This window comes from Ursus arctos, unplaced genomic scaffold, assembly GCF_023065955.2.
Source record: "Ursus arctos isolate Adak ecotype North America unplaced genomic scaffold, UrsArc2.0 scaffold_24, whole genome shotgun sequence".
Taxonomy (NCBI): Eukaryota; Metazoa; Chordata; class Mammalia; order Carnivora; family Ursidae; genus Ursus; species Ursus arctos.
In genome coordinates, this window is record NW_026622919.1 from 19,336,675 (window position 1) to 19,361,111 (window position 24,437).

At 40.2% G+C, this 24,437-nt stretch overlaps 1 protein-coding gene and 1 non-coding gene across 6 annotated transcripts in view; one reads left to right on the forward strand and one right to left on the reverse strand.

Moving 5' to 3' along the window:
* Window positions 1-21,755, reverse strand: part of ATP6V0A1 (ATPase H+ transporting V0 subunit a1) — a 59,340-nt gene extending 37,585 nt beyond the window's left edge. For 2 of the 5 annotated variants that reach the window (XM_048224872.2, XM_044389230.3), the window contains exons 1-5: window positions 21,490-21,612; window positions 19,330-19,493; window positions 4,679-4,757; window positions 2,662-2,759; window positions 1,997-2,125 (exon numbers count right to left, since the gene is read on the reverse strand). In XM_048224872.2, the coding sequence (XP_048080829.1) occupies window positions 1,997-2,125; window positions 2,662-2,759; window positions 4,679-4,757; window positions 19,330-19,446 (423 nt within the window). In that variant the 5' untranslated portion in view covers window positions 19,447-19,493; window positions 21,490-21,612. Of the gene's footprint in view, window positions 1-1,996; window positions 2,126-2,661; window positions 2,760-4,678; window positions 4,758-19,329; window positions 19,494-21,489 lie in introns of all 5 variants that reach the window. The other 3 variants (XM_026512800.4, XM_044389231.3, XM_026512801.4) reach the window with 3 other exon arrangements.
* Window positions 9,937-10,040, forward strand: LOC113265701 (U6 spliceosomal RNA). The gene has a single exon (XR_003320109.1). It is a non-coding gene; the product is annotated as a U6 spliceosomal RNA (small nuclear RNA).
* Window positions 21,756-24,437: the final 2,682 nt, after the last annotated feature.

Genomic DNA, 24,437 nt, shown 5'->3' on the forward strand with positions numbered 1-24,437 from the left:
AAGGGGGGGGAGGGCAAAAGCATTAAGCCCCAAGTGATGCTCAAAGTACCTGAGTTTTGATTCTGAGGCCAGTTGAAACTGGATCTGTGGGCAGCAGCTTGGACACATTTAGAAAAGCACACATCTGTGGGCATATGGAGGGACTGTGTTCTGGCATGTTTCCTGATATGACTAAGCGATGCATTCCTTGACCATGTCTTACTCATCTTGTGCCTCACGCAGAGTAGGTGCTCATTAAATGCTCAGTGAATTAATGAATATAAATACAATAACAGTTTAGGCAGTGCACAACGGGAATTCCAGATTACTTGTTCATTAAAACCATATGGCAAAAGTGGCCATGCCTGTTGCAAAAGACCTGGAACACTTGGAAAGAGTTAATCACACTGTCCCACACCCTCTAATGCAATGAGATATCGGGGACTGGTGAAAGAAGTTTCTGTCAGTCTCAAAATTCTCCACTCAGTGAGCAAGCTGAATATTCACACCAAACCTCTCTTGATACATAGCCAGATTCTGATTCTTGGGATGATCTCGCAATTAAATTCTTATGAGCTTTTCCCTGGTCCCTTGCCCCAACAGATTTTTTTAATTAGCATGGCTTGTCTGAGTCAGTCCCTAGTTACTGAGGAATGTATCACATCTTCAGCTGACTTTCTGGAGCCCAGTGTTTCACAAACTAGTGCGCCTCAGAGTCACCTTGTGAAAACAGATCACTGGGCCCCCCCTCAGAGTTTCTGATTCCCTGAGTCTGGAGGGAGGACTAGTAATGTCCATTCTGACAAGTTCCCAGGTGAGGCTCATGCTGCTAGTTACAGAGCCCGGGCTCCAGTCTAGAGGGCTAGAGAGTTGGTCTTTTCTTAAAAGACAGATATTAAAAGTAGAACTGAGAATACATCACCTGGGGCACCTGGGTGGCTCAGTGGGTTAGGCATCTGCCTTCAGTTCAGGTCATGACCCCGGGGCCCCCCAGGGAGCCTGTTTCTCCCTCTCCCCACTGCTCATGCGCTCTCTCGCTCTCTCAAATAAATAAATAAATAAAATCTTAAAAACAGAGACAGAGAATATATCACGTGCTAACTAAAACGGGCCTTCTATTTTCAAAAAGCTTTGTCAAATTTTGTTGTTGTTGTTGAGCCAAGGAAATAAAGAATTTTATGGAAGGCACACCGAACAGTGGCTGGACCAATAGCTGAAGTGTCTGATATTGCTAATCTGGTGGCAAAGACACCTTACTGTAAAAAAGAGAGTTACTGATATCTTAGGCCACCAATAAAGCAAGTCCAAGCTGAAAGCTAAGACTCCTTTCCAGGGGTAATTAGGAGAAGGAAGCCTTTTGAAAACCTTGCTCCCATGCCTTTCCATGGGCTCACCTCAGCAAACTGTCATGTGCAACCTACATTTTTAACCCAGGAACTGATTTACATTTTTCCCTATAAAGTAGTGCAATTGAGTTTCCGTGAAAATCCAGGAATTTCAAAAACAGGCATCCTACCAATATTTCCATACAACATAAAGAGAAACTCTTGAAAAATTAAAATGTGACGTGCTATGTGGATAGTTACAAATGTGCTCATGATTGATAAGCAAACATAGAGAATAAAATAAAAATAAAAATTTGACGATAAAAGATTAAAACTTCGTTATAATTTCACGTAGGACCAAATCTGTCTTGTTGCTTTAACTTTTACCTGAAGCCTTTACTTACCTTAAAATATAATGTAAAAATTTCGGTTATGTTTACACAACTACTTTAGGGTTCCCTTCCCCATCTTGTGATGAAAAATTGCAGAAAATGCAAAAATATACAAAACCATGACTGGCTGTGTACTGCATGAAAAATGGAACAAAATCTGACATTTCTTCAACTAAAACGGTGCAAAAATGGTATTGCTTTCAAACTAGCAAATTAAAATAATTTCTGGAATAACAACATGGCCCACTTGCGCAGGTGTAATATCAGCTGCTCAAATACTAAAAGAAACAATAGTCTGACCTCATCGAAAAACTGCTGAGTTTTGCGAAGTATAAATTTTAATTCAGTCAGTTCCAGGAAATTTCTCTTCAGAGCTTCCTGGTTTGTGTTGATTTCCTTCAGTTCATTTTCAATCTTCTCAAAATTGGCCTACAGGGGAAAAAAAAAATCAGACTATTAACTTAAACTAAGTTCAATATGCTTGTTCTGAAAGACAGATGAATTCATCCATCCCACAGAACTCCTGCCACCCTCATGGTTCAAACACATTTTATATCTACCCGGCAAATGTCATTTTACCGGGGCAATTTTGTTTATGAAAATTTTTTGTTTAACATCATCTGTCTTTAGAAGTTCTATTACACACGTGGTTGAATTTCTCAGGGGACTTTGGATAGATAAAATATTGAAAAGTCTGCTGCTTATTCATTTAGTCTATGAGATTAATAAATTACTAGATAAGGTGACATTAATCTAATAAGGTTTCAATAAGGCAATAAACGTTTATTTGGTGGCGAGTGAAATTGTTCAAGATAGTGCTCTATGGTAAGTCTCCACAAGAAACTCACAACAAGAGACAATGCGGACAATTGTAGCAAGAATTCCTCTACTCTCCATCCACACAGGAAAATAATTTCTGCATTTAAGTAGAAAGAAACGTATCTGGCTTCCTTAGAATTGTTTACCTCTAAGTCAATCATGTCCCGGGGGAAGGGCACCTCTGGGTTTTCACCAGTGTCCATAATTGGGATATTAGCTTTTCTTATCTCTTTCTCAACAAATCCTAAAATGACAGAATCAAAACATTCAGGTATAGCACAGGCCTGGAATTGCCAATAGCTGAGGAAAAAAATAGGAGCGGTAACCTGGCTAAAAAGAGCTTTGTTCTATAAAGATACTTTCACATAAAAGCAGCACAACGTGTAAATCCTTTTTCCTCCACGTTCCTCTTTTTCCACTGCACGCTCTCTAAATCACAGACACACCAAAGAGGATTATCATCCCACGACCATCTTCTTTCCCTCTTCTGATCTTAAAACCTCATCTACTTCAGTTCTCCACCATGTGCGACTACTAGTCCAGAGTACGATGGTTCTGTTTGTAGATATTGTTGTAGAGCGGAGCTACAGAAAAGCACAATTCAATAGAATATTTGACATTTAGCACACTAGTGAGACAATTCCAGATCAAAAAGGTTTCATAAAATTTGAAAAACGGATCAGTTTTAACAAAACAAAAAAACAAAAAGTGTGACATGGAGTAAGGCCCCAAAAAACCAGAAGACAAAAGTGACAACTAGTGACTTTTTTAGAGCAGAGACCAAATTCGCCAATCAGCTAACTGAAAGCTGGCATAGCAAGATCATTGGTTTGGGGGTCAGAGAGAACAACTGGGGTTCAAATACTGATTCCAGCATAACTGCTTCTGTTCTTGGGCAAGTCACTTAACCTCTCTGATCTTTGGTTTCTTTTTTCTTTTCTTTCTTTCTTTCCTTCCTTCCTCCCCACCTCTTTCTACAGTAATCTCTACCAACGTGGGGCTCAAACTCATGACCCAGAGATCAAGAGTTGGATGCTCTACCAACTGAGCCAGCCAGGCACCCCAACTTCCTCATTTATTAAATGAGGTAATACCCACCTGAAGGAATACTGTGAGGAATGAATGAAATTAAGTATATGAACACCCCAACTCTCAACAGGACCCTAATAAATGTGTTAGTTTCTTCCTTCATAAAAATGTCAAATTAGGGGTACCTGGGTGGCTCAGTCATTAAGCGTCTGCCTTCGACTCAGGTCATGATCCCAGGGTCCTGGGATCGAGTCCCACATTGGACTCCTTGCTCAGCCAGGAGACTGCTTCTCCCTCTCCTTCTGCCTTTCCCCCTGCTTGTGCTCTCTCTGTCTCTCTCTTAAATGAATAAATAAAATCTTTAAAAATAAATAAATAAAATATTTAATAAATTAAAATAAAATAAGATGATGGTCTGTGGCCTATCTCTCAGAAGTCTATAATGCGGGGGCGCCTGGGTGGCGCAGTCGTTAAGCGTCTGCCTTCGGCTCAGGGCGTGATCCCAGAGTTCTGGGATCTTCCGCTGGGAGCCTGCTTCTTCCTCTCCCACTCCCCCTGCTTGTGTTCCCTCTCTTGCTGGCTGTCTCTCTCTGTCAAATAAATAAATAAAATCTTGAAAAAAAAAAAAAGTCCATAATGCGGTACTGCTATAAAACCCTTTCCACAGAAAAATAACCAATATGTTCAGTTTGCAGCCTTGTCATCTCAGACAAGGTTTTCATTAAACACCACCTAGCCCCAATACCACAAAATCTACTTGTACACGGGGCACCTGGGTGGCACAGCGGTTAAGCGTCTGCCTTCAGCTCAGGGCGTGATCCCGGCGTTATGGGATCAAGCCCCACATCAGGCTCCTCTGCTGTGAGCCTGCTTCTTCCTCTCCCACTCCCCCTGCTTGTGTTCCCTTTCTCGCTGGCCGTCTCTCTCTGTCAAATAAATAAATAAATAAAATCTTAAAAAAAAAAAAAAATCTACTTGTACACAAGAAGTTCATCTTAATACCAGGATCATAAGACTATTCTTCCTTTCTTTTTCTCCTGCAGTATTTTCTTCTTTTGTTAAGAGGACTAGTGTCTCTAATTTAAGACAAATTACTCATTATAGGAACATCATACGGAACCAAAATGTACATACGAAGCTTTCGATCCATTTCTTCACATCTTCTAACTTCATTCACAAATTTCCGCTGGAAAACATTCACATCTGGATTTAACTGCAAAATAAGAACACAATACCACATATTTAAATACTGTATCTACTTTCTGTTTCACAAGTGACACCCTGCAAAGTGAAAATCTAATATTTTGTTTCGGTGTCTGATGCAACACTAACAATAACGGCCCTACTGATCTACATAACCTGCTTCGGGGCCAATCACACCAACTGAAGGTAAAAACCCCTCCCTCACTGTAGCACCATATTGCTGGAATGGAGGCAAATTAGATAAAAGAGTATGGTACAAAATGGTCTCCCCAGGCCAATGTCTCAGTGAGCTCCCCCAGCCAAAAATTTGAGCAACGGATGTAATAGAAGCTTTGCCAGGTTTTCCTTCTCTTCCTTCCCATCAGAAGACACAGAAGGCAAACTTCTCTTATTCTTCCGTCCCAGGATCTTCACTTCCTAGGGGACAGGCTGGTTTATTCATTCATACATCACAAGTAATTTTCAAAGCAATGTGACAGATATTCTGGGAAATACAAACAAAAATAAAACAAGTTCCTACTTACTAAGAAGCCTGCAATCTAATAAAGAAAAAGGATGAACACAATCAATAAGATACCTTGTGATAAATTCCATAAAAGTAATACAGGTAAGGGGCGCCTGGGTGGCTCAGCTGGTTAAGCGTCTGACTCTTGGTTTCGTCTCACATCGTGATCAGGTCAGGCTCTGCACTTAGCGTGGAGTCTGCTTAAGAGTCTCTCACCCTAGGCCATGGCTTGGTTAAACGTTTGCCTTCAGCTCAGGTCATGATCTCAGGGTCCTGGGATCGAGCCCTGTTGAACTCACTGCCCAGTGGGGTGTCTGCTTCTCCCTCTCCCTCTGCACCCCCCACCACTTGTGCTTCTCTCTCCCTGTCTCAAATAAATAAAACCTTTAAATAAAAAAAATAAAGGAGTTAAAAAAAAGATTTTCTCACCCCTTTCCCTTTGCCTCTCCCCCCCACACATGCGCACTCTCTCTAAAATAAATAAATAAAACGAAATTTAAAAAGGTGCTTAAAAGTAATACAAAAAATTTTTTTAAAAAGTAAAGAACTATAGCTACTCACTCAACATTTATAGAGCAACAACTATGCGCCAGGCACTATATTAGGCATCGGTATAAATACAAAAGGATATGTCCAAGCTTTGAGGAACCATCAGACCCACGGATGAGACAGACACAAACTAATAAATACAATTTATTGTGATAAACGCTATTTTAAAAAAGTAAATATTGTCACCTTCTTATACAATTAAAACATATACCTACCTACCTCATGACTAAGCATTCCACTATTAGGTATTTGCTTAAAAGAAATGAAAACATGTCTACAGAGACTTGTACAAGAATGTTTACAACAGCTTTATTCACAATAGCCACAAACTGGCAATGTTCCAAATATCCAACAACAGGAGAACAGATAAAGACATTGTAGCATATTCATGCAACGGAATACTACTCTGCAATAAGAAGAATCAACTATAGATACACATAAAAACAGACACATCTTAGCATTAGCTTGAGTTAAAGAAGTCAGACATAAGGCTTTGTATCATTCTATTTACATAAAGTTCAAGAACAGACAAAACTATTCTATGATGGTAGAAATCAAAATAGTAGAGAATGACCAGAAGTAGGCACAAGATACCTTTCTGGGCTGATGGAAATATTCTATATCTTGACCGGGGTGGTGTTGGTAAAGGTTTTAAAAATTTACTCTTCATTCATACATACAAGAGTACAAAACTGTACTCTTAAGGTCTATGCATTCCAGTGAATATAAATTTTACATCCATAAAAAATGTGGGGGAAAAAAGAAGGAAAGAAAATGGGAAAAGAATGAAAGAATGAAAGAAAGAAATGAACATATGCAGGAATAACTATGAGAAAAAAATGAGTAAGTGGACAAAAATGTACAAAGGAAACACCTGAGCTGGGACTCTGGGGATGAGGCAGAGTTCACCAAGCAGAAATAGGCAGAATGAAGCAGAAAGACCATGACAAGTGACTCAGAGACATAAATAAATCATATATTCAGAGAAGGGGAAAAATTGTTCCATAGGCAGAATGGAATCAAATAATCTGATTTTTATTTTTTAAATATTTTATTTATTTATTTGACAGAGAGAGAGACAGCCAGCAAGAGAGGGAACACAAGCAGGGGGAGTGGGAGAGGAAAAAGCAGGCTCCCATGGGAAGAGCCTGACGTGGGGCTCGATCCCAGAACTCCAGGATCACGCCCTGAGCCCAAGGCAGACGCTTAACGACTGAGCCACCCAGGTGCTCCCAAATAATCTGATTTTAAAAAACATTTTTGAAGATTTACTTTTTTGAATAATACTGCATATGAAGAATAAATTGTAAGAGGAATAGACTGATAATGGAGAAACTAGGAAGGACATTATTGGTACTATATTTATTAGAGAGAATCTAAGGCAAAAAGCATTATCAGAGATTACAAGAATCACTACAAACAATTTCCAGGGAGATGCAACAATCCTAAACTTGGATGTCTCTAATAAAATGTTTGTTTTTTTCACCGAGAGGCAGTATCTTGACCTTCCATTCAGAAATTTCCACTTCAATAAACATGAAACTGAAGCGAAAGTAGCCACAAGACTCTTGATAACTTTACTGGTTTCATTATCTGTAGGCAAAGCTGAACTGCAGCCAGTGTCAGGTAAGGCGTCCCAAAATACTTGGGAAAGGCATCCTCAAAATATTTCCGAAAGAAATTAACAGAACCACAAGGAGACACTGACAACCCTATGTAGTGGAAAATTTTAAATACAATTTTAAATTATTGATACATTGAGTCTACCAAATATTAGTAAGGACAGAGAAAATGTGAACAACCTAATTAATAAGCTTAACCTAAAATACACACACACACACACACACACACACACACACACACACATTTTTTATCCCAGCATCCACCAGTTCTCTCTTTAAGAATTCATTATGAAAACTGACCACAAAATAGGTCATACAGCAAATCTCAGTGAAGAACGGGTACTATACAGGAAATGCTCTACAACAATGCAATTAAGTTAGAAATCAATATCAAGGGGCGCCTGGGTGGCTCAGCCGGTTAACATCCAACTCTTGGTTTCAACTCAGTTCATGATCTCAGGGTTGTGAAACCGAGCCCCATCTGTCTCCTTGCTCAGAAAGGAGTCTGTTTGAAGATTCTCTCCCTCTGCCCCTTCCCTCACTAGCACACGCAGACTCAATCTCTCACTCTCTCTCAAATAAATAAATAAATAAATAAATAAATAAATAAATATCTTTAAAAAAAAAAAGAAAGAAAAGAAATCATTATCAAAAAGACAACCTAAGGTGGCTTAGGTGGCACAGGTGGTTAAGTGTCCAACTTCTGGTTTCAGCTCAAGTCATGATCTCAAGGATCATGAGATCAAGACCCACATGGGGCTCTGCACTGCTTAAGACTCTCTCCCAGGGCGTCAGGGTGGCTTAATCGGTTGAGTGTCCGACTCTTGATTTCGGCTTGGCTCAGGTCGTGATCTTGGGGTCATGGGATCAAGCCCCGCACTGGGCTCCACACTCAGCACAGAGTCTCCTTGGGATTCTCTCTCTTCCCCTACCCCTCGCCCACTCTCTCACTCTCTCTCTCTCTAAAATAAATAAATAAAATATTTTTTTAAAAAGGCTCTGTCTCCCTATCCCTCTGGCCCTACCCCTTGGCTCTGTGCATGCACTCTCTCTAAACACATTAAAAAAAAAAAAAAAAAAAAAAAAAAAAAAAACCACACCTAAACTACATATTTGGAAATGCTAAAATAGTCCTAAATAATTCATGGCTCAAAGAAGAAACCATAATGAAATTCTTAAGGGTGCCTGCATGGCTCAGTCCTTAAGTGTCCAACTCTTGGTTTCAGCTCAGCTCATGATCTTAAGGCTTTGAGACTGAGCCCCATGTGTGCGCTCAACACGGAGTCTGCTTCAGATTCTTCCTCCCTCTCCCCCCAACTATGCTCCTCTCCCTGCTCATGCTCTCTCTCTAAAATAAATAAATAAACAAGATCTTTAAAATAAAAAAAAAGAGAGAGAAAATCTTGAAAAAAAGAAATTCTTAAAATATTTGGAATGGAATGATAATGAAAATGTAAAGACCAGGGGCGCCTGGCTGGCTCAGTAGGTAGAGCACATGACTCTTGATCTTGAGGTCATGAGTTTGAGCCCCACATTTGTCGTGGAGCCTACTTAAAAAAAAATCTTTTTAAATGTAAAGATCAAACTTTGTGGGATACAGCTAATGTACTATTTATTTATTTATTTATTTTTTTTTAAAGATTTTATTTATTTATTCGACAGAGATACAGACAGCCAGAGAGAGAGGGAACACAAGCAGGGGGAGTGGGAGAGGAAGAAGCAGGCTCACAGCGGAAGAGCCTGACGTGGGGCTCGATCCCAGAACGCCGGGATCACGCCCTGAGCCGAAGGCAGACGCTTAACCGCTGTGCCACCCAGGCGCCCCTAATGTACTATTTAAAAGGAAACTCAGGGGCACCTGGGTAGCACAGTCGGTTAAGCATTCGACTCTTGGTTTCAGCTCAGGCTGTGATCTCAGGGTCGTGAGACTGAGTCCTGTGTTGGGCTCCACACTCAGCATGAAGTCTGCTTGAAACTCTCTCTCCCTCTGTCCCTCTTTCCTGCCCTCTCTAAAATAAACAAATCTTAAAAAAAAAAAAAAGGATATTTATAATCATAAATGCATGTAATAGAAAAGACTAAAAATGATTATACTAAGCGTTCAAGAAGTGAGAACAAGGTAACAGGAGGCAGAAAACAACAAAGAGCAGAAATGAAGGAAAGTCCCAGAGAAGATGTACCAAACCAAAAGCTGTTTTTTGGTGTTATTACATTTTAAAATTTTATTATTTACTTATAAGCTGGTTATTTAAAAAGACAAAATAGGGGTGCCTGGGTGGCTCAGTTGGTTAAGTGTCTGCCTTTGGCTCAGGTCATGATCTCGGGGTCCTGGGATCAAGCCCTGTGTCAGGCTCCCTGCTCAGCAGAAAAAAAATAAAAAATTAAATTAAATTTAAAAATAAATAAAATAAAATAAAAATAAAAAATAAAAAGACAAAACAGACAAAATGTTATAAGACTGAGAGAAGGCATAAATAAATATAAGAATTTAAAAAGGCAACTATAGTGCTTGCTTTGGCAGTGCATATGCTAAAAAAAAATTGGAACGATACAGAGAAGATTAGCATGGCTCCTGCACATGGATGAAGCACAAATTCATGAAGTGTTCTGTATAACAAAAAAATAAATAGGCAACTATAGATGGAGATTTTTAAAAATACTAAAATGAGCATTATGCCAAAAACTTCTCAGAAAGTTCAGATTAAAACAATTTTCTGGAAAAATATAACTTATCAAAACTGACAAGAAAGAAAAAAAACCAGAATAAGTCTATAATCAGTAAAGAAATTTCAAAATATATCCATCTAAAAATATCAGGCCTAAATCCATCAAAATTCTAGAGAAGAAGATGGGCAGCAAACTTTTCAACCTCAGCTGCAGGAACTTCTGGCTAGACACGTCTCCAAAGGCAAGGGAAACAAAGGCAGAAATGAACTATTGGGACTGAATCAAGATAAAAAGCTTCTGCACAGCAGAGGAAACAGTCAACAAAACCAAAAGACACTGACAGAATGGGAGAAGATATTTGCAAATGACATATCAGATAAAGGGCTAGTATCCAAAATCTATAAAGGACTTAATCAAACTCAATACCCAAAGAACAAATAATCCAATTAAGAAATGGGCAGAAGACATGAACAGACACTTCTCCAAAGAAAACATCCAAATGGCCAACAGACACAAGAAAAAATGCTCCAAATCACTAGGCATCAGGGAAATACAAATCAAAACCACAATGAGATACCACCTCACACCAGTAAGAATAGCTAAAATTAACAAGTCAGGAAACAGACGTTGGCGAGGATGCGGAGAAAGGGGAACCCTCCTACAGTACTGGGAATGCAAGCTGGTGCAGCCACTGTGGAAAACAGTGTGGAGGTTCCTCAAAAAGTTGAAAATAGAGCTACCCTATGACCCAGTAGTTGCACTATGTAGTGATCTGAAGGGGTATCTGCACCCCAATGTTTATAGCAGCAATGTCCACAACAGCCAAACTATGGAAAGAGCCCAGATGTCCATCGACAGATGAATGGATAAAGATGTGGTATATATGTGTGTACAAACACACACACACACACACACACACACACACACACTGAAATATTACACAGCCATCAAAAAATTGAAATCTTGCCATTTGCAACAAAGTGGATGGAACTAGAGGGTATTATGCTAAGCGAAATAAGTCAACAGAGAAAGACAATTATCATATGAGCTCACTGATAAATGGAATTTAAGAAACAAAACAGAGGGTCATAGGAGAAAAGAGGAAAAAATAAAGCAAAATGAAACCAGAGAGGGAGACAAACCACAAGAGACTCTTAATCATAGAAAACAAACTGAGGGTTGCTGGAGGGGAGGTAGGTGGAGGGATGGGGTAACTGGGTGATAAACATTAGGGAGGGCATGTGATTCAATGAGCACTGGGTATTATGTAAGACTGATGAATCACAGACCTGTACCTCTGAAACCAATAATACATTATACATTAACAAAGAAAGAAGAAAGAAAGAAAGAAAGAAAGAAAGAAAGAAAGAAAGAAAGAAAGAAAGAAAGAAAGAAAGAAAAAAATATCAGGCATAGAGGCGCCTGGCTGGCTCAGTCGGTGGAACGTGCTACTCTTGATCTTGTTGTGAGTTCACATCTCATGTTAGGCATAGAGCTTACTTAAAAATAGTAATAATAATAAAGAAATAAGAACATCAGGCCTGGAACTTTCATAGATAGTTTCTGCTAATCTTTCAAAGACTAGATAAGCCCAAATCTTTGAAAAATTGTCCCAAAGAGGAAAACTGAAGGAATACTCCTGAACTAATAAGTAAGACTGGCCAGTATAAACTTGATACCAGATAAGAATATTTTGAGAAAGGACAATACAAGCCAATATGTTATCGATACAGTAGTCACCCGTTATTCGCAGTTTTAGTTATCTGCAGCCAACTGTAGTCTGGAAGCAAGTGATCCACCTTCTGACATACAGTCAAAAAGTCAATAGTAGCCTAACGCTGTGCCACCACACCTACGTCATTCGCCTCACCGAATGTCCTTACGTAGGCATTTATCCTCTCACATCCTCACAAGAAGGGAGAGTACAGTACAGTAAGATATTTTGAGAGCGACCACATTCATATAACAACTTTCATTACAGTATACTGCTATAATTTTTATATTTTATTATTGTGTTAATCTCTTACTGTGCCTAATTTATTAACTAAACTGTATCATAGGTATATATGTATAGCAAAAAAACAATACATATATATACATAGGGTTTAGTACTATCTGTGATTTTGGGCACCCACGGTGGGTCTTGGAACGTATCCTCCATGGATAAGGAGAGGGACTACTGTATAAGTGAAAAAAATACTAAAACAGTATTAGGAAACTGACCCTCCAAATTCTTTTGAAATATGCCTCATGACCAAGTTGTTTACCCAGGCTTGCAAGGATGTTTTACATTTAAAAAAAACAAAAACTATACAAATGGCCAATAAGTATATGAAAAGACGCTCTACATAATTGGCCATGAGGAAAATGCAAATCAAAACCACTAAGAGATACAACTTCATAGCCATTAGGATGCCTATAATAAAATTTTTAATTTTTTTTTCAGATTTCATTTATTTATTTGAGAGTGAGAGAACACATGCAAGGGGGGCGGTGAGGAACAGAGGAAGAGGAAAAGGGAGAAGCAGACAGCCCGCTGAGCGGGGGGCCCGATGTGGGGCTCGATCCCAGGGCCCTGAGATGATGACCTGAGCCAAAGGCAGATGCTTAACGGACTGAGCCACCCAGGCACCCCTATAATAAAATTTTTTAAATGAAAAATAACAAGTGTTGGTGAGGATGGGAAGAAACGGGAACCCTCGTACATTGCTGGTGGAATGTAAAGGGGTGTGGCTGCTGTGAAAAGCAGTCTGGAGGTTCCTCAAAAAATTAAACACAGAATTACCATATGACCCAGTAATTCCACCTGTACATAAACACCCAAAAGAAATAAGAACTCAAATATTTGTACACAAAATGCTTACAGCAGCATTACTAACAAGAGCCAAAAAGCAGAAACCCAAATATGTTCATCAATTGATAAATGAATAAACAAACAGCAGTATATATGTATGATGGAATATCATTCAGCCATAAAAAGGAATGAAATCCTAACATAAGCTACCATGTCGATGAACCCGGAAAACAATATGCTAAATGAAAGAATCAAGACACAATAGGCAACATATCATATGATCCCAATTATGTTTAATATCCACAATAGGGAAATCCATAGAGATAGATTAAGTAGTTGGCCAGGACATGAGGAGCGACTGCTAATGGGTACAGGGCTTCTTTTGAGGGTAATGAAATGTTCTGGAATTAGACAGTGGTGACGGTTGCACAACCCTGCGAATACACTAAAAAACAATGAATTGTACACTGTGAAATGGTGACTTTTTTGGCCTATCTCAATTAAAAAGAACATAGGCAGTAGAGTCAGACAGCCCAGGGGTACAGATCTGTGTGTCCTGGGTAGCTATTTTCATCTATGTCATAGGTACCTAGTGTGGAAAATGACAATGTTAAGTTCCACCCTTCAAAAGTGGGTTCTACTTCTAAGGGGTGCTGCGAGGAATGCCTACAATAATGTAAAAAGCTCAACATGCATCGATCAAAAAAATGCAAACTGTCCTTGCAATTTTAAGTGTTAGACAGTAAGGGACTGAACAGTAGAGAAGAAGTTATGTCAAAGAGAAGAGTGGATGAGGGAAGAGATGAGTCACAGAAGATTTTGAGTGGGGAAAATGTCTTATTCAATTGTCTCTGTAAAACCCAGAGTGTTATCTTTTGCAGAGAATATAGATAACAACTCTATAGCTCTCCTTATATCCGAAACTGAAATTCATTTTAATATGTTACACATTTTCACAGGAAAAATAGATACAAAAAAAAGGTACAGATACAAACTGCAACATGGATGAATCTTGAAAACATGCCAGATTAAAGAAGCCAATCACAAAAGACATATTATTTGATTCTATTGACATGAAATGTTCAGAATAAGCAAATCCATAGAAATAGAAAGCAGATTAGTGGCTGTCAGGGGGTGGAAGGGGGAGGGGGACTGGGAGGAAATGGGCAATGACTGTTAATGGGTTCAGGGTTTCCTGTCAGGGTAATAAAGATTCTAAAACTGACGGTGGTGATGGTTGTATAACTCTGTGAATATACTAAAAACCATTGCATTATATACTTTGAATGGACAAATTATACGGTATGTGAACTGTATCTCAGTAATACTGTTTAAAAAAGACAATAGGAAAAAAATCTGGATATGTAATGTACCAAATTAATAGATTAAAGGAAAAAAACATAACCTCAATAAATGAAGAAAAGGCATCCCATGAAATTCAACAATCATTTGTGGCAATAAAATCAGAAATCGAGGGGCGCCTAGGTGGCTCAGTCGTTAAGCGTCTGCCTTTGGCTCAGGGCGTGATCCCGGCGTTCTGGGATCGAGCCCCGCATCAGGCTCCTCGGCCGGGAGACTGCTTCTTCCTCTCTCACTCCTCCTGCTTGTGTTCCCTCTCTCACTGGCTGTCTCTCTCTGTCATATAAATAAATAAAATCTTTAAAAAAAAAAATCAGAAATTGAAAGGAATCTGAATAATTTAATAGAATTTTCCAAAAACTTAAGAGTAAACATCTTACTTAAATTGTCAAATACTGGGGCGCCTGGCTGGCTCAGCTGCAAGAGCACGTGACTCTTGATCTTGGGGTCGCTGAGTTGAAGCCCCACATTGGGTGTAGAGATTCCTTAAATAAATAAGTAAACTTAAAAAACTTAATAAAAATTAATTTGTGGGGGCGCCTGGGTGGCCTTCGGCTCAGGGCATGATCCCGGAGTCCTGGGATTGAGCCCCACATCAGGCTTCTCTGCTGGGAGCCTGCTTCTTCCTCTCCCACTCCCCCTGCTTGTGTTCCCTCTCTCGCTGGCTGTCTCTCTCTGTCAAATAAATAAATAAAATCTTAAAAAAAAAATTAATTTGTGAAATACTAAAAAGATTCCCCTTAAAGTCAGGAGCATAGATAAGGATGCCATCTGACAGATACATAGCCTTACTTCCTTATTAACAACAATCCCAATTTTCTTCAAGGCAGTGACTGCTCAGTTGAAAAACCACTTTCCCCAGACTCCCCTGCAGCTAGACTATGCCATAATTCTGGTCAACAAAAATTAGGAAAGTCTCCTGAGGATTTCTGAGAAGGTTTTTTTTGTTTGTTTGTTTTTTTTTTAAATAAGTACTTTTCCTTCTTTCCTGCACTTACTTCTTCTTGCCTAGAATATGGACATAATACCTGAAGCTTTGGTGGTCATCAACGAGGACAAAAGCCAAATGCTCAAAGATGGCAAAAAAGAGATATAGAGGGCGCCTGGGGGGGTTCAGTTGGTTAGGCGTCTGCCTTCAACTCAGATCATGATCTCAGGGTCTTGGAATCAAGCCCACATCGGGCTCCCCAATCAGTGGGGAGTCTGCTTCTCCCTCTCTTTCTGCTCGCTCTCACTCTCTCTCTCTCAAATAAATAAATAGAATCATTAAAAAAAAAAAAAAAGGTGGTTCGCCTATCCCACCCTGCTTTAAAAAAAGAGAGAGAGAGATAAAATGATCTTAAGACACTGATGATAGCGTGAAGCTGGGCTTCCTGTTTCACAAGAAAAGTACACCCCTATCACTGGGTTTTCAGTTACATACAGCTGAACATAATCCTAACCAGTATTAGTTTGCTGTTACTCTTCTTCAACATGTTAGTAAAAGCCCTAATGTATATGGTAAAATAAGAAAAAAAAAAGGAATAAGAACTTGAAAGGAAAAAACAGTCTACTCTCCAATGGTGAAGTAAAAAGGATTATATCAAATGTAGCAAAATGTGAACAACTGGTGAATCTACATCAGAGTATTCAGCCTTGAAATTCTTCAAAATAAGTATTTAGGGCAAAGAATACTGATGAGCAAAAAAGAACAATGAATTCTGTGTGACAACATATACCATAAACAAAGGGAAAAGACAAGCCAAGTTATCAGTAAAGGATTAGAAAAAGATTAGCTTCCAGAATACGTGACGAACTTTTACACATTCTACAAGTCAGTAAGTAAGACAAGCAACCCAACAGAAAAACAAGCAGATGATACGGACAACACATTCATGGGAAATGAAACCCGTTATGTCCATTAAACAGATACAAAGATACCCAGTGTACTCATCAAGAAAACCCCAATAAAAACAAAAAATATAGCACTTCACACCCATCATATCGCCAAATTCATTAAGCTTGACACACAGGTACTAACACAATTATAAAGCGACAGGGAACTCTCAACCAGCAACAGAAGTTTGGGCAGGTATGACACTGTCAAGTACACTCTGACCACCCCTAATAGTTAAAGACGCGCACCATACTCAGCAACGCCCTTCTTAGTTATAATCCCTGCGGCGGCAGCAAGTCCGGGAGATCGATACTCTTTACTCAGTAACACTAGGATATCATTTGCCTTTTTCATCCTCACTGTCTCATGAGTGTTCAGTGAAGTCTTCCAGAGGCTCATGCTATAGGTCACCGCCAGATGACTGCAGAAGCAGATATGAGAACTCAGTTGTCTTCTATTAATTCAGACATTCAAGAGATTTTCACAAATGTAAAAGCAATGCCACTCTTCTATTTTTTGTTTGTTTTGGAAAATATAGTTATTTTTCATAAAAATGTTATTTATGATAACACACAGGTTTATTATTGTGATTTTTTTAATAAATAAGTATTTTAAGCATATCTCAGTTTTAATTTCCAATACAATAAATATTGATATAACTCACATAAAAGCTCACATTGCTATAACTCACACAAAAGCTCTTTGGGGTCCTCAACCATGTTTTCAGAGTGTAAAGAGGCCCTTAGACCAAAAAGTTTGAGAACCGCTGCCCTGGAGAAACTATCACACGTGTATACCAGGAGACATATACAAGAATCTTCCTTGCAACACTGTAATAGCAAAGAACTGTTCACCATCAGAAGGAAAAACAATAGACTGTGTATAAAATAACTATATAGCCATTTAAAGAAATGAACTAGGGCGCCTGGATGGCTCAGTTGGTTAAGTGGTAAGCATCTGCCTTAGGCTCAGGTTGTGATCCTGGGGTGCTGGTATCAAGTCCTGAATCGGGCTCCCTCTTCCTCTGCCTCTGCTTCTGTGTCTCATGAATAAATAAATAAAATCTTAAAAAAAAAAATAAATAAATAAATAATGAAAAAATGAGCTAGCGCTACCTGTAAGACACGGCCAAATTTCACAAATAATGAATTTAAAAGACACGGTGCTGGAGGATATATACAATGTACATGCATATAGTTTTAAAATATGCAAAATCTTACTAGTATATATGATTATTTAGTGATACATATATACACAGAAAAAGTAAAAAAAACACGTGGGAATGATAAAAGTAAAAACTGGGGCACATGGCTGGCTTAGTAGGTAGAGCATGTGACTCTTGGTCTCGGGTTCGTGAGTTCAAGCCCCATGTTGGACACAGAGCTTACTTTAAAAAAAAAAAAAAAGCAAATATCATTGCAGAGGTTACCTTTGGGGAGATGGGGAGAGAAATTGCACAGAGGAAGGATACGCAGAAGTCTTCTATTATATGTGGAATGTTAGTAGAAACACAGGTATTCATTATATTATTCCCTATAATTTTTTGTATGATTGCAATACATCACAGTAAAGATTAAGAATGCTAAATAGATACAATGGGTATTAGGAGGGAGAAGACACCATAGGACCAAATGAAGGACTGCAAATTAAGGGTGACTTAGGTTTGTAGTTCTAGAGAACTGGAAGAATATCGATGCCTTAGTTCTAATTTAGGAAGTCAGGATGAAGAAATAGTTTGGGAACAGGTAAGGTGGTGGGATTTAGACATGCTACCAGGAGAAGCAGAGATGATAAAATTCCTAGAGAATTGTAAATCTAAGGATTGTGTTTGGGAGCTGTCAGGGCCAGAGATACAGATTTGGGACTCACTGAATAAAGATGGAAGATCTGAGAATAGATGAGATCATCAAAAAAGGTGATAAAGGGAGATGAGGGTATGGAGAAGCTTATTCAGAGAGAGCAGAGGAGAGAGCTTGGGGAACAGACACAGAGGACCATGGTGGAGAAGATAACAGAAAGGCTAGGGGAAGATGGCAGTGAGCCCTCAGAAAGATCAGAGAAGGAATTAGAGTCAGGTAAGAGAACATTCGAAGAAAGAAGGTACAAAAAGTTTCAAAGAGAATAAAGAATGTACTAGGTCACCGGATTATACTTGTATAATTTCAGTGTACCAATTTCAGGAAGCCAATATTGATTAATCCCAACCCTTTCACACCACTCCTCCATTCGTTCCAACAAAAGCTGATTATTTTGTATGTGGACACTAAAGATACAATGATTGTCTCTGTCTTCGTGGTCCTAAGATCACAGTAGAAGAGAAAGACTAATCAATTACTAACACTGATGAATGTAAAATCACAACTACAATGGATGCTATCAATGGGAGTACATGGAACTTTGAGACTGCATAATTAGGGAATTATTAACTCCTTCCTCCTTTCAGCAGTGTATATTGTGCCTTCCTGAACAGACTATAAGCCCCTGAGGACATACTTTTCTATACTCTTATATTGTTGATTTTCTTTTGATCTTTTCTAAGTGCTTAGCATAATGCTTCAAAATAATGGGTATTTAGTATATGCTTACTTATACATCTGTAACGGGATGCATCAGATTTTTTTTTTTAAGATTTTATTTATTTATTTGACAGAGAGAGAGAGACAGCCAGAGAGAGAGGGAACACAAGCAGGGGGAGTGGGAGAGGAAGAAGCAGGCTCCCAGCGGAGCAGGAAGCCTGATGCGGGGCTCGATCCCAGGACTCTGGGATCATGCCCTGAGCCGAAGGCAGATGCTTAACGATTGAGCCACCCAGGCGCCCCAGGGATGCATCAGATTTTGTAATAAACATGTCCTATTGTATGGAAGAGCTATGACATTTTTTTTAATAACTTGCTATGGGTGTTAAAGAGGCCAAAAGCAAAGTGTAAGCCTTGAAAAGGTTAGCTTGGTGTCCTCTACCTGCATCTCAAGCCATTACCTTGCGACTGCTTAGGGTTATTCTCAAAGAGGGAGCTAGTAAAATCACAGAAAGATTGGGACAAAACATTCTCACCTCTAGAGAGACAACTCAAAAGTACACTCTACCAATAGTAAGCCAGTGCTATACTGTTATTTTTGCAAATAAAAAGCAAAACATTCATTATAAGGCAATTAGCCCTGACAAGAAAAAGTGTTCAGCAGTTTTCAAGAAGCAGCCCCACAACTACTTACATCACGAAATTGAACCTTTCCCAGTTCTCCTAGTTCACTGACGCAACAATAAGCAGCTTCTGACTGTAGAAAGAGCTGGGCCAGCGTCATCTCTTCACTCCGGAAAAGCTCCCCCATGGTGGCAGAAAGTGCCAGTCAACAGAGTACCTGAATTTCTCTCCAACCTAAAGCAAAAAGAGAAAACTGCATTACCAAAAGCGCTAAGAGCAAACACCACAACAGCAAGGCTCTTTTGTTTTGCATTTCATATCTTCCACCCCACGTAGACAGATCTTTAACATCCTGCTTATAAGGATGGAAAGGAGAAATTGCGAAAGGCTGTTACTAAATCCTCTCCAGCAGAGTACCTGATGAAAAGTCACTTCCTTCACAGTCAACGTCAGGATCAAATGACAATATTTTGGGGCGTCTCAATACATAAGAATGTATCCAGGTTAAAAACAGGAACTGGGATTCCCAAACAGCTCTTTAAATACCCTGGACAGGGTATTATGAGGCAGTGATGTTCACACTGCATGACCTTTTTTTGGCTTGTGTCAGGAAACAAACAGAAGAGACCTAGATTACCCTCTCATAAAGGATGTCTTCGTTGAGACTAGTTTTATAACCCCTACTGCCCGTTTCTAACTGCTGGAGTTCCAGCACTACCTTAGAGCTATGGGTACCTTAAAGGGTTTAACCTTCCAACTCCTCAGGAAACACCATTTTCTCCCTAAGGAATCTGAACACGTCAGCATTATCTCAAAAAAAAAAAAAAAAAAAAAAAAAGGCGGGGGGGGGGGGTACCTGGCTGGTTTAGTCAGTACAGCATGTGACTCTTGATCTCAGGGTCATGAGTTCAAGACCCATACTGGGTGTGGAACCTACTTAAAAAAAAAAAAAAAGCCTGCTTGCATATTAAGCTCAATTTCAAGTCCAGCATGACAGGAATACGTTGATAATGACAAAGCAGTTTTATCAAACCACAGAGAATGAGCTTGCCACCTCCATAGCTTTCAATTTCTAATCCCCACCTTCAAGATTAATTACATTCTTCCATCTGTTAAAGCTTCTCATGAATGAGCCAATAAAGGTTTCATTTTAGGGCTGTCTTATCCTTGGCCGGTATGAAAGACAACGGCGCTATCAGTGGTCCTGAAACTGCAATTATTTATTCTCAATCAGCTATTGTGAGGCACAGACTGTACCCTATCTAAACTCAGCAAACCGTACAGTATTTTTAGTACCATGAGGGCATCCATACTGATAGGTAAAACTGACATCAAAGGAAGAGTTACTGTTCTGCAAGGCTGGAAGACATTTTGAGAACTCTGAATGACAAAACCTTTGTGCATTTGATGTTCAAGGCAGCAAAACAACACACTCAGACATAAGCAAGGATTTAAGAGATTATGTAGCCTGCCTTTAAAATTGTCTATACCTGAATCGCCCACAACAGCTGTTACCAGCCCTCCCACAGCCTCCTCCAAACAAGAATAGATTCCACAACCTCTAAAGCAGGTAAAATTATGCCTCATCAGCATAGCTCAGGGGCTGCCAATAATGACAGCCTCCAAAGTTGCCTCCCTCCTTCTGTTCTTTAATGATTACAAGTCTGCCTAGAACATCTCTATCTCACTGGAGCCAAAGAGAAAACTAAACAGGCCAAAGCAATTCGGGGGTAAGAGGATGTCACAAAACAAAATATGAAGAAATATTAATTCTGCACAAGATGAGTACAAATAAAGCGCCCAGCCTCACTATTGTCATCCAGTCCTCGCCTCCTACGAGGTATTCAAATTCACCTGCTTCATTTCCTGTCTACCCAGTGAGAAAGCAGGAATTCTCTGAAGCCAAGCACACCTACCACCATAAATGGGGATTAAAGTGGGGGGAGGAATCATCAAATTGGGAGCCCCTTTAAGAAGCCCCCCAAATTCTTCTGCCTACCAGTAACCTTCTGTTCCTCCGCCTACGCCTTAAAATGGGGGAAGGGTCCAGGGCCTCCAAAGAGGAGTGAACCTCCGGTTCCCCTGCCCACAGGAGGGGTGCCCAAAGGGGGTGAACCCCTGTTTTCCTCTCACAGACCCAAGATCCCTGCTAATTCCTTTGACAAATGGGGAGGCTAGTAGAAGATTTCCCATGAGCTTCCGAGGCCTCTCCCTGCCGCGCAGTACCTACATCCCCCGCTCACCTTCAGCCCCGGGCCGGGCCGCAGCCAAAGCAGCCGCCCTAGACCAAGCCCGCAGCTTCAGCGGCTCGGGACATCAGCGCTCGACGTGCGTGCGTCCGCAAAGCCCTGCCCCCGCGCAGCCGCCGGCTCCGCCCCCATGATGACCTCATTGCAGTCAGCCAATGGGGTAGGTCTGGGTAGGCTGCCGCAGTGCAGAGTCGCGGGGGCGCGGGCAAGACCCTGAGCGCTGACGCCATCTTGTTCCCGGGGCTGTGCCGCCCGGCCCCGCGGGGCGGGGTTATCTGTGCGGGCTGCTGGTGCGGGTGCTCGAGGCCCTCAGCCTGTATGCCCTTCAGAATCCCTTCTCCCTAACCCCTACCCTGGAACCTGGGCTACCTGCTTTCTTTCTTTTCATATCCAAAAAATTAATTCACAACTTTTTTTCCTCGAGGAAAGTAACATCAAGGAAGGGGAGACATCATTATGAAATGACCTGAGAGCTGAAGGAGAGCTTAGTAAAAGCGCTTACGGTCCAGTCTCTTCTACATTACACACACACATTTTCCTTGTTTTACGGAAGAGAACATTTAAGCCCCAGAGTGAGCAATGCCTTGCTAAGATCCGTAGTAGAGCCTTGAACAGGGGCTCACTGACTTATGTATGGAAAAGCCCTTTTTAGGAAGGTACTTGGTTAAGTCCTTTCTAGCAAGGGTTCAGGGTCTATTTTTCTCCAATTAATGAGAAAATCCCCATAAGACTCTCTGTTGTGACAGTCAATTTTTATCTTGTTCGGTGGATTCCTGCAGGCCCATTTGACCACGTAAGGGATTTCTATTCCTCAAAAAATTTTAAAGAATAACTTAAGTTTTTTAAAATGCAAAAGTGGGGCACCTGGATGGCTAAGTTAGTTAATCGTCCACCTTTGGCTAGGGTCATGATCCCAGGGTCGGGGGATGGAGCCCCATGTCGTGGTCCCTGCCTCTCCCTCCGACTCTGCCTCTGCCCCTCCCCCTGTTTGTGTTCACGCGCGCTCTCTCTCTCACTAATAAATAAAATCTTTAAAAAAAAATAAAATGCAAAAGTGATGCTGATACAGGAAACAAATGCAAAAGAAAAATTAAATTTCCTTACTATCTACAGCCCACCAACAAGTCCCTGAGACAGGCAGAATAACATTCGTTTAGGAACTCAGCTGCAACGATGTTAATACTTTGCTAAGGGCAAAAGGCAATCTTAGCCTGACCCCAGGATCCTGTGAGTCTACTTTAACATATAAAAATTCCTTTGGAAACCTCTTTTATCTCTATCCCCCAAGATACGTGTTGGCAATCATCCCCCAAGCATATGACCAACCAATATACATCTGAAGGGTCTTGTGACTAAGGTTTTATTAGTAATAAATGATATTTTCCTAACAGTAACTAGCCCTCTCAAGGTCCTGGAAACCTTCCTTCCAAATTCCTTAGAGACAATACTATCCCTAACCCCGTCCCAACTTGAAAGTAAATAATGGGCCACTCCTCATGACCCCATTGCAGCTCTTTCTGCCCACAGGTCCTGTCCCCATGCTTTAATAAAACCACCTTTTTGCACCAAAGACGTCTCAAGAATTCTTTCTTGGCCATCAGCTCCGAACCCTAAAATTTCCTACATCGATGCTAACTACTACTTATAAAAACGCCCTTCTCAAATACTGATATCGACTCCCTAAGGAGGAGTAGGGATCCCAAATCATTTGCAGTAACCAGAGCTGTATCAGGATAAACTCGGAAAACCAGTTTTTCAGGCTCCGTGGGTGGTGGAACCCTATTGAGATTCAAGTGTAATGAGGGAGATACTTCAGTTAAAAACCTGATGTTGGTAATTTTGTCTACCTGGCAAAAACATCAATCCTGCTTTACCAGCCTAAACGAAATAATGAAGGGCAAAAATGGAGGTTTTAATTTCAATTTTCTAACTCATGTTGTTAGTGAAGATATAACTTGACTCCATTCCGATTTAGTTGAGAAGCAGCACCTTGGAGAGGCCCAACCCCTCCCCTTTCCTGTGATCTTCAATGTCCCCTAGCTGTCTCAACTTTCCTGGCAGGACAGATAGAGACCCACACTTGAAAGCCTGCCAAGTTTTAGAAAACTATTACACAATGACTGTCATTTCCTTCCTCTGAGACTTAAACTCCCCCCCCCCTTTTAAAAGAAAAGCCTCAGAGTCAGCTTGCTAACCACAAATTTTTTGTACTCCACCTTTAAGACAGACTTTCATCTGGACTCACCTCAGTCCTCTTGAACTCTCTTTTTTCATGGTTTCCTTGAAAGTACATCCTCTCAAGAGTTCCTTTTCTGGCTCCTTTCATCTCCTGCCATCAATCTTTCTCCAGTGTTCCATTCCCTCCATGCTTTCTTCCTTGGCAGTCCTACTTCTTGCTGGGTGTAAATGTCTATGTGTGGGACTCACACCTATTTTTCCATCCACCTCCCTTCTCCAAGGCTTCCAGATGGAATTTCAAACTGCCTGAATAATGCCATTCTGGTAACAAATGCCTGCTGAGGGCCTGACACATGGCAAACATGGTGTTACCTGCTGGGGATAGGAAAAATAAAACAGACACACTTCCTATCTTAGAGGGGCTCACAGTTCAGTGAGAAATAAAGTTCCAATAATTATAAGAGAGAGAGATGAGTGCGATGGTTCATACTTACTATGTGACAGGCACTTTTCTAAGTGTTTTGTAAATAGGAATTCATATAATCCTCATAACAATACAAGGAGGCAGATACTAGTATTATTCCCATTTAATAGATGATATGGTCTGGGGCACCTGGCTGGCTCAATCAGTAAAACATGTGACTCTTGATCTCAGGGTCATGAGTTCAAGCCCCACACTGGGTGTAGAGATTACTTAAATAAATAAATATTTCTTAAAAAATAAAATAAAATATTTTTTTAAAAAAATAGA